Consider the following 11,396-nt stretch of genomic DNA (forward strand, 5'->3'; position numbering starts at 1 on the left):
ATCCGCAGCTCTAAAATGCCACAGTCGACGTTTCTTTAGAGGGTCCACAGGCCGTACCGGAGCGATGGGACAGGTTCACGTAATAAGGTTGTGATCAGAGGAGTCCAACGGAGAGGAAAGATTATCAGCGTAAGCAGAAGGATTAGTTGTAAGGAAGAGGTCAAGTATGATGGAGCTCTGTCCAAGGCGGTCAGGGATACGGATATATATATATATATATATATATATATATATATATATATATATATATACTGTATTTACTGTATATATATATATATATATATACTGTATGTATATATATATATATATATATATATATATATACTGTATGTATATATATATATATATATATATACAATATATATATATATATATATATATATATATATATATATATATATATATATATATATATATATATATATATATATATATATATATATATATATACATACATACAGTATATATATATATATATATATATATATATATATATATATATATACATACATACAGTATATATATATATATATATATATATATATATATATATATACATACATACAGTATATATATATATATATATATATATATATATATATATATATATATACATACATACAGTATATATATATATATATATATATATATATATATATATATATATATATATATATATATATATATATATATATATATACAAATCGCCTCCACATCCCCCTGTCCCCCTCCAATTCACTGCCCTGCTTCCAATTCACACACCCCTCTCCATTCCATCCCTCCATCCTTGGCCTTCCCCTCCCTTTCTCCTCCTCCACCTCATTCACATACACTTTCCTCGTGTGTCTCTCACTCTCCATCCTCTCCATACGGCCAGACCACCTCAGTGTGTTTCTCCTAACGCTTCCTATCACATCCACATCCACACCACAACGCTCCTTCATATCCTCATTTGTCAGTCTGTCACTCCATGTGACTCCACAGGCTCCTCTCAAATAACTCATTTCCACTGCTCTCACTCTTGACTTATGTCCCTCCAACAACATCCAAGCTTCACATCCATACGTTAGGGTTGGTATCACAATACTGTCATGTAAAAACTTTTCCACATCGATGCTCACTTCCCTGTTTCTTATCACTGCCTTCAAGGAACCAGCAACCTTTCTTCCTTGTTGTACTCTTTCAAGCATTTCACCCCCCAAACTTCCATCGTTACTCATCGCACTACCCAAGTACTTAAACGTATTCACATTCTCCATTTCCTCTTCATCTAATCTCTCTGTACATTCAGTGGTTTCATTTCTTTCGAAGACCATAACTTTACTCTTCCTTATATTCACTTTTAGATTCCGTTTCTTACACACACTCCCAAACCCATCCACCAAGCCTTACAGATCCCCCTCGACTTCGCTTAACAACACAGTATCATCTACAAACAACAGTACATGGAGTTTCCAAACTTTACCGTCTCTCATTAGGGCCACTCCAGCATCCAATGCCCTACCTTGTATCTCTTGTATAACCCCATCCATATACAGATTGAAAAACAATGGAGATATGACACATCCCTGTTTCAACCCAACCTTCAAATAGAAAAACTCACTCAGTTCACTATCCACACGCACTGCGGCATTAGCACCCTCATACTTACTCTTCACAACATTCAACAACTTCCCTTCTCCATATATTCTTAATACTTTCCATAATCCTTGTATATCCACCCTGTCATATGCTTTCTCCACATCCATGAAGCCCGCATACAACTTCTCTCCCTTCTCTAGAAAGTTTTCCACTAAAGATCTAAGAATGAATATCTGATCTACACAGCCTCTTCCCTTCCTAAAGCCTCCCTGTTCTTCTCCAACTAATTCTTCTTTTATTTCCCTAACTCTGTCAGTAAGTATCATACGAATACGTTTCCTATTACACTAAGAAGAAAAATGCCCCTATGATTACCACACACTTCTTTTTCCCCTTTCTTTTTGTACAAGGGAATAATTATACCTGTCCTCCAAAACCCCGGGACTCTACCTTCGTCCCAGGCCAATCTGTTCATCTTCCACATCCATTCTAGTACTATCTCTCCCCCATGCTTCACCATTTCTATATACATATCTATAGTTATATATAAATCTATTTGTATATATATCTATATATATCTAAATCAATATCTATCTATCAATCTGTCTATCTGTCGATCTATCTGTATCTATCTATATCTATATCTATCTCGTATATATCTAAATCTATATCTATCTATCAATCTGTCTATCTATCTATCTATCTATCTATTTATCTATGTATCTATATATCAATATATATCTATTTCTATTTATCTGTCTATCGATCTGTCGGTCTATCTATCTATCTGTATCTATCTATATCTATATCTATCTATCTATCTATCTATATATCTATATATGTCTATATATCAATATATAACTATATCTATTTATCTATCTATCTATATCTATCTATCTATCTATATATATATATTTGGGAGCCTTTGTGGTACAGTGGTAGAGTTTGCATCTTGCGCGCTAGTGAACGCGGGTTCGCCTCACGCCAGAGGTATAAAAAAGGAAGCATTCACTGAGCCACTGACAGCTTTGGCGGACATAAGGGGTGCTGTGGTTGAACCAGTGTCGCATACTAGTATGCTTGTACCCAGCTGGCTTAAGGCGGGTCAATTACACTTGGTTCACAGACTACACACACATCCAAAACCACTAGAACACTAAAATTACACTCACAAGCACTTGTCACCCTACATACAGTCTCTACCAGACAGCCAAATATATATATATATATATATATATGGAGCCTCTGTGGTACAGTGGTAAAGTGTGCGTTGTCGTACACGGGTGAACCTGGGTTCGTGCCCCGCCAGGGAGTGTTCACCCAGCCACGTACTGCATTGGCGGACACAAGAGGTGCTGTGGTTGGACCAGTGTCGTTTACTACAAAGTATGCTTGCACCCAGTCGTCTTGTGCGGGCCGATTACAGTTGGTTCACAGACTACATACACATCTAAAGCCACTCCAACACTACAAAATACACTTACAAGCACTTCTCACCCTACATACAATCTCTACTAGACAGCCTAGGCCACTTGGTAGAGGTACATTGGCTGTATCATCCTGACTTCGGTCTGAATAGGCCGGTCCTGCAGTGTATACTCAAACGGCTGATTATATATATATATATATATATATATATACTATAACCCAGCCATAGGGGGTGGAAGCCAGCTCAACTCTATGCCGATCCCAAACCCGGATAAATGGAGAGGGTTGGCGTCAGAAAGGGGTGTCGGCCAGTGACATATAAGCCAAAACCATGATGAACCACTACCGAGGAATAGTGGATCATGTCAGGGTGTACCCCATTATAAGCGACGCACAGAGGCATCGCCCGACCTCTGCGAATGTGCAAGGGCTACCGCGCCATGAGCGAGCGCGGCTAAAGAAGAAGCCCTGAGGGGGACAGCGCTGAATGTTGGGACCATGACAGGTCGAGGAAAAGAGGTGGTTGAGCTGACGAAGATGAGGAGGGTGAGCATACTGTGTGTGCAGGAGACCAGATGGAAAAGTAACAAGACCAAGGAATTAGGAGATGGATACAAATTTTATTATAGTAGTGGAACTGCAGAGGGAAGGAATGGAGCTGGAATAGTGGTGTCGCAGGAAATGAAAGAATATGTGACTGAAGTGACGAGAGGAGGAGATCGGTTGATAACAGTAAGGTTAACCCGCCCCGTCCCGTCGACGTATGGGTACGTTGCAACGATTGCATTTGCCAGTCCCAGCGACATACCGGTACGTCGTGCAATTGCAAAGTGCATAATTTCAACAATTTTCAAATTTCGCGCTTGATTTGCGGTACGTATCCTCGCATGACCTTCCCCTACCTGCCACCAGGCGGGGACACTCGGCGACCCCATGCGACCCGCGCTAACCTGCCACTCGTCCACTCACCTGGTAGCAACGGTCCTGCTCGGACATGGCTAAGAGAGGTCTCTCAGGGGGCGAAATTCAAGCTGCCCTGGACGCCTTTACAGGCGACAGTGATTCCCCACTGGACGACGAGGTTGTGGATAAAGATTATGTGCAGCCACAGGAGGAAGAAACCACCAGCAGTGACGAGGAAGTTCCGTCTCCCAGGAAGCGGCAATATGTGACTTACCGTGCTGCTAGAGAGGGGCAGCAGGCCAAGAAGCCACTTGCAACATCCTATGCCTATCCCCAACGTGATTTGGAACCAGATTTCGAGGACGAGGACGAGGACGATGGCGATGATGGAGTCGTGGGACGTGCTGCCACGTGGTATGGACATGAGGTAATCACTCATCGTGGCCCAGAGCGCACACCACGTCGGACGAGCAGGTATGGGCCTAGCATTTTGTTTGGGGAGTTAGGAAGTGCCATAGAGGGAGTGGGGAGTGAAAGGGAAAGTACAGGGAGGATTAGGGAAAGTGAGAGTGACGTGAGTGAGTCATTCCTCTCCCTAGGTAGTGTGAGGCGGCATAGTGTATCACGTGGGCGAGTGCGGGTGCGTTCAGTATCACGTGGGGTTATGAGGGAGGGGGAAGGTGGGGAGGAACCACTCCCAAGCACGTCTTATGCTCCCCAATATCCCCTAACACGTGGTCGAGCTAGGGTGCGTGAGAAAGCACGTGGTGTTGTCATGGAGGGGGAAGGTGGGGAGGAACCACTCCCCAGCATGTCTTCTGCTCCCCAATATTCCACTACTTCATCCCCACAGCCCCCTAATGTTCCTCAAGGCCGTAAGGGTAAGGGAAAGGGAAAGGGTAAAGGCAGAGGGAAGAGGAGTGACAGTGGGGAAGCCTTCCGCACTCCTTCTCCCCCACCTCCCCCACCAGGATCTCCTCCCCACCCAGATGAAGGCGGTGATGGGGATGATGGGGACGAGGGATTTGTGGGGTGGAATTGGGAGGATGGGAGTGATTTTTCTCCCCTCATTCACCCCTTCACTGAGCAGGGGCGCTCTGGCTGCATTGCTCCAGAAATTCACCGTAATTCCACCAGGTTGGATTTTTTCCACCTGTTTTTTAGTGAGGCATTTGTGGAGCAGATTGCATACCAAACCAACCTGTTTGCAAGCACCCAGCGCCTTGAGAGTGAAAGACTGGGAACAAGGAGTAGGCATTCTATCATATATGATTACCCTGTCTCCCTTTCAGAAATGTTCCTATTTTTTGCCCTGGTCCTTTTGATGGGTATTATACGAAAGAACAGAATTCCTGCTTACTGGACTAGGGACCCTGTTATGTTTACCCCAATATTTGGGCAAGTGATGAGCCGTAATCGGTTTCAACAAATTCTAAGTCGCCTCCATTTCTATGATGCTCATGATCCTGCAAATGCGAATGACACTGATAAAATGAGGCGAATTAGGTTGGTCTTTGATCACCTGAGGCAAACCTTTTGCTCCTCATTCTATCCCTATAGAGACCTCGTCATAGACGAGAGTCTCGTGTTGTGGAGAGGCAATATTTCATTTAGGCAGTATATACCCAGCAAAAGGCACCATTTTGGGTTCAAGATCTTTGTTATGTGCGACTGTAGGACTGGATACATGCAAGACAGTCTTGTACACCGGTGCACAGACAGACATAATAGAAGATCGAAGTATTGGACTGTCGGGAGCAGTGGTAAAGACGATGATAGAAGACTACCTTCATCGTGGTCACGTCCTCTACCTGGACAACTGGGGGAGGCGGTGGCTCAATCAGTAGAGAGTTGGCTTGTAGTCCTAACGGACCCGGGTTCAAATCCCGCTTGAGCAGGGAACAGTTTACAGATTTGAATTTCATAAAAGAAGACTTTACTGATCTACCAGAAGACCCGCCGACATGTCGTAAAAATACCCCCGCTAATACCAATACACCAGTCCCGTATGAGACAGCCCTAGCATGTATTCAGTATGGACGGTGGGTGTTAGCGCCAAAGTGGTGACATGTGGAGGTGTGCGGTACGTAGGAGGACTACTGGGCCTTGAAAGCAGGTTGTGAAGCCTATGCCCAGAGTCGATCACATAAAAAAAAAAAAAAAACTAGCCCTCTTCTCGCTCGTTATCTTCACACACATGAAACTGGAGTCTGTGGAACCGTGAAGGTGAACCGGCGTCACATGGCCAAGGTAGGGCGGAAACTTGCAAGGAATGAGGTTGTCTTCTTCAAAGCCAACAACATCCTTGCAACTGTTTGGAACCACAATAGAGAAGTAAGCCTATTGTCAACGGTTCACCGCCCCTTGATGCACCGTACTGATTCAGTTGATTACCGTAGCGAGAACAGGCGTCATATTTGGAAACCTGAGTGTGTCATGGACTATAACATAAACATGCGCCTCGTGGACCAGTCAGACTCCATGATATCGACGGTAGAGTGTGCCAGGACCACGATGAAGTGGTATAAGAAACTGTTCTTTCACTTGCTAGACATCACTGCTCTGAATTGCCACCACCTTCACGCCATGACAACAGGAGTTCAGGAAACCTTTGAAGGGTTTGTGAGGGAGCTCACAAGAGAGATGTTTGCACGGTATGCTGTAGAAAAGCCCCAACATCGCACCCGCACTGCCCGTATTGCACAAACTCCCCTGAGAATATCCGGCCGCCATTTCCCTACTCCTATCCCTCCCCAGCCAAACAGACCTAGGCCCCAACGCAGGTGTCACGTGTGTAGCAATTCCCGGGTGAGACTCACGACACAGAGGAAGGACACCCGCTATGAGTGCGTGGAGTGTGACGTGGGTCTCTGTATTCACCCATGTTTCAGCGAATGTCACACGTTAATGCAATTCTGATATGGTGTGAATGCGACAGGACGCTGAAACTATGAAGTAAATACGACAGACAGACGCTCAGTGAAATTATCAGTCATGTTGATCTCCAAATATTAGTACAAAGTGCATACGGGTATAACATAAGTGCAAAAATTGTATGTAAGTGTATAAATATGCTGTAAGTGGAAACATACATAGCGAGGGTTTTATGATGCGATATTCTGTCGCTCAGTGCAATAAATACGGCCCGTAATTATATAATTATTATTATTGGAAAGGCTTACGGGTATAATATAAGTTTAAATTATTGTAAGTGCTGAAATATATTCTAAGTCAAATATTCATAGCGTGTGTATAGAGATGCGATATCCTGACGCTCAGTTGAATGAATAAGGCACGTAATAGTGAAAATAAAAGTCAACAAGTGGTAAAGTGTGTAATATATGTGAAGAATTAGTATATAAGTGTGTGAGTATTATGTTGGTCAAAACATTCATTGCGAGGATATTTTCATGCGATATTCTCTTGCTCACTTGAATAAATAATGCCAGTAAGTATGTACAGTGCAGTATAGGGGTGTAAACGTGGGTAATGTAAGTGGGAAATCATAATTGGAGTGAATAAATAAAGTAGAAGATGAAACACGAGTGTTCGAGATCATGGTTGCTACGTGAATATGCGCTAGCATATCGCTAAATGCCCTCGTAATGAATGAAAATAATTGAAAACATTTACAGTGGTGGAGGAAAGGTTCTATGTAAAGGGAAAAATAATAGGAAAGTGATAAAACAATTGGGTATGTTGAAATACGAGTCATAGCGAGTGCGCTTACTAAGCTGATGTGTGCTAAACTTATGCTGCATGTCATCATAATGAATGAAAACATCTGAAAACACTTACAAACAGTTGTAATTGGTAAAATGTCATTGAAACAGAAGTATACAAGTAGAAAAAATGATATGTTGACTGATTTAAGAAACTTAGCATATAGCATGTTACGACTCGGACCTAACTCGCTATGCTCGCGCGATGGTACAATGCTTATTTTTCATATGTATGTGTCTGAAATCCATTATATTGTTACTGTTATTGTTTATTAGTTCAAATTCATTAAATATAGAGGTGTTGTGTGTTGTTTCTCCCAGTATTCCTTACCATAGAAAACGTGAGCGCCTGGCACGTCCATAATAGAATACGATACCTGGCTCGGGGGACCTCACCTGTTCTGACCACTTATAGACCACGGTAAGCCCTTTCTTGGTGATTTTCCTTCGTTTCTCAACCTAAGCGGAAGTTTGAGCCAAAAATTTTTTTTTCCAAAAAGGCTCGGGACTGGGGGATGTCGGAGGTGCGGAAAACCTCGGGACGTGACGGGTTAATATATGGGGCATTTATAATAAATGTGGTTAATGCATATGCACCACAGACAGGATCAACAGATGAAGAAAAGGAAGAGTTATGGAGGAAGCTAGAAAGTGAGATAGAGAGAAATGCTGTGGAGGAGAGAGTGGTGCTGCGCGCGGATCTGAATGGACATGTTGGAGCAGATACTGAAGAAAGTGAGAGGATACATGGAGGCCATGGGCTTGGAAATGTAAATGCAGAAGGTGAACGGATACTGGATCTGGCCATTTTCTTTGACCTGGCAATTGCTAATACTTTCTTCTGCAAGAGGGAAGAGCATATCATCACGTATAAGAGTGGAGGAAATTCTACCCAGATAAACTACCTTATGTACAGAAGATCAAATATGGTAGAGATAAAAGACTGTAAAGCTATACCAGGTGATCACGTAGCACCACAACACCGGCTGCTAGTGATGGATGTGTGGAAAAAGACCAAGAAAAGGAAGGAGGAGGTATGAGAAAAAGATTCGATGGACGGCACTGAAGGAGGAAGCGAAGAGACAAGAGTTCAAGATAGGGTGAACGTAAATATAGAGAGAGTTCAAGACTGGTGGAAGGAGAATGCAGAAACCGTGAGAGGAGTGGCCAGAGAAGTACTTGGAGAAACATCGGGAAAGCGACATACAACTAGAGAAGAATGGTGGTGGAGAGAAGACGTTAAAAATGCACTAAAAAAGAAAAAGGAAACAAAGAAGCAGTGAGAACAAAGCAGATAGTGGGAGGACAAGATGGTGTACAGAAGTGCAAAGAAGTTAGCACGGAAAGCAGTGGCAGTGGTTAAGGCTGAGGCTTGTCGTGATATGTATGAGGAGCTGGAAACACCTGAAGGAGAGAAAAGAATATACAGGATAGCAAGGATTAGGAGCAAGTCTACAAAGGATGTAAATTATGTGAAGCAGATGAAGGATGTAAATGGTGTGGTGCTAATCGATGAGATGAAGGTACAAGAGAGATGGAAGGAGTACTTTGAGGGCCTACTAAATGAGGAGAACCCACGGGATCATCAGGATGATGGAATACTATATCTAGGTCTTACGAGATGTGTAGAGAGAGCAGAAGTGGTGAGAGCACTTAAAAGAATGAAAAACAACAAGGCAACTGGACCAGATGAGATCCCGGTGGAGGCATGGTGGGCCCTGGGAGAAGCGTGAGTGGATTTGTAGTGGAATTTAAAGTGCAAGATAGAGGAGCAGGAAGAGATACCAGATGAGTGGAGAGAGAGTGTGTTGGTACCCATCTTCAAGGAGAAAGGAGATGTACAAGACTGTGGGAATTATCGTGGAATTAAACTGTTATCACACACAATGAAGGTTTGGGAAAGGATACTGGATGAGAGACTGAGGCTGGAGGTGGAGGTGGCCAGAGGTCAGTTTGGTTTTATGCCGGGAAGAGGAACAACGAACCCAATATTCATACAAAGACAAATGGCAGAAAAGTATAGAGAAAAACAGAAAGAACTATCTATCTATCTATCTATAGCCCGACGCCCTAATCCCGCAAAGGGTGGCCGCAGACAAAACGCCTCCAAGTCACTCTGTCACCCACCATTTGACTCCCCTCCCCCCAACTCACCCCCCCCTCCCTCATATACCTCTCAACTCCATCCCTCCACCTCATCCTCGGTCTACCCCTCCCTCTCCCTCCCTCCACCTCACCCACATACACCCTCTTAGTCAGTCTTTCACTCTCCATCCTCTCCACATGTCCAAACCACCTCAGTGTATTTCTCCTAATCTTTTCAACCACATCCACATCTACCCCACAACGTTCCTTCACTTCTTCATTCGTCAACCTGTCCCTCCATGTCACTCCACATGCTCCTCTCAAGTAACTCATTTCCACTGCTCTCACTCTTGACTTGTTCCCCTCTTGCAAGGTCCACGCCTCGCTTCCATACGTCAGGGTAGGGATCACAATACCATCATGCAGAGACTTCTTAACTTCCATACTCACTTCCCTATTTCTCATCACTGCTTTCAGCATGCCTACAACCTTCCTTCCCTGCTGTACCCTTTCACGCACTTCATCCCCCAAAGTTCCATCCTTACTCATCACACTACCCAAGTACTTGAATGCACTCACATTCTCCATATCCTCACCATCCAACCTCACTGCACACTCTGTGACTTCATTCCTCTCAAACACCATAACTTTACTTTTGTTTACATTAACTTTCAGCTTCCTCCTCCTACACACTGTCCCAAGTTCATTCACCAAACCTTGCAACTCCCATTCATCTTCACTCAACAATACTGTATCATCAGCAAACAGCAACACCGAAAGAACTACATATGGTATTTATAGATCTAGAGAAGGCCTATGATAGAACACCGCGACATGAGTTGTGGAGATGTTTGAGAGAGAAAAAAGTACCGGAAAAGTATGTAAGACTGGTAAGGGAAATGTACAGGAATGTTAAGACGCGAGAGAGGAGTGGAGCAGGCATGAAGGACAGTTTTGGAATGGAGGTGGGGCTGCATCAGGGCTCTGCGCTGAGCCCCTTCCTTTTCAACATCGTATTCGACGTGTTGACAGAGGATGTACGAATGGGGACACCGTGGGACATGATGTATGCCGATGATGTGGTTTTGGTGAGTGAGTCAAAAGAAGGGATAGAGCGCAGACTGGATGAGTGGAGATTGGCATTGGAGAGTAGAGGAACGGAAATAAGTAGAACAAAGACAGAATATATGATATGTACAGAGCAGGTGCACGATAGACGTGAAAGTATTAGGCTGGATGGTGTGGAGCTGAAGAGGGTGGATGCATTTAAATACTTGGGATCCACCCTATCAGCACACGGTAGTGAAAATAAGGAAATAATCAGAAGAATCCAAACAGGATGGAGAAGTTGGAGAGACGTATCAGGAGTATTGTGTGACAAGAGAATGCCAGTGAAATTTAAGGGGAAGGTGTACAAAACTATGGTAAGACAAGCAATGACGTACGGGGCGGAGGCACTAACTGTAACGAAAGTAAATGAGAGGAGGATGGAAGTAGCGGAAATGAGGATGTTGCGATGGATGTGTAGCGTGACAAGGGAGGACAGAATCAGCAATGCAAGGATCAGAGGAACAGTGAAGGTGGTGGTTTCGAAGAAGACACAAGAGACAAGACTTAGATAGTACGGGCATGTCATGAGGAGCGATGGACAAAGTGACGAGAGGGGAACACTGGAAA

At 43.6% G+C, this 11,396-nt stretch overlaps 1 protein-coding gene across 1 annotated transcript; it reads left to right on the forward strand.

Annotated features, from left to right (window-relative positions):
* Positions 1 to 8,944: 8,944 nt before the first annotated feature.
* Positions 8,945 to 9,367, forward strand: LOC145414629 (uncharacterized). The gene has a single exon (XM_080284155.1). It carries the CDS (start codon positions 8,945 to 8,947, stop codon positions 9,365 to 9,367), a length of 423 nt encoding a protein of 140 aa, XP_080140281.1.
* The last annotated feature ends 2,029 nt before the right edge of the window (positions 9,368 to 11,396 follow it).

The sequence above is a fragment of the Coenobita brevimanus genome, chromosome 100, assembly GCF_032717465.1.
Source record: "Coenobita brevimanus isolate Jiangsu-jjx chromosome 100, ASM3271746v2, whole genome shotgun sequence".
Classification (NCBI taxonomy): domain Eukaryota; kingdom Metazoa; phylum Arthropoda; class Malacostraca; order Decapoda; family Coenobitidae; genus Coenobita; species Coenobita brevimanus.

Bases quoted from the DNA above. Each gene is read 5' to 3' on its own strand.
- LOC145414629 (XM_080284155.1), top strand. From the start codon at position 8,945: ATGGTGTACAGAAGTGCAAAGAAGTTAGCACGGAAAGCAGTGGCAGTG.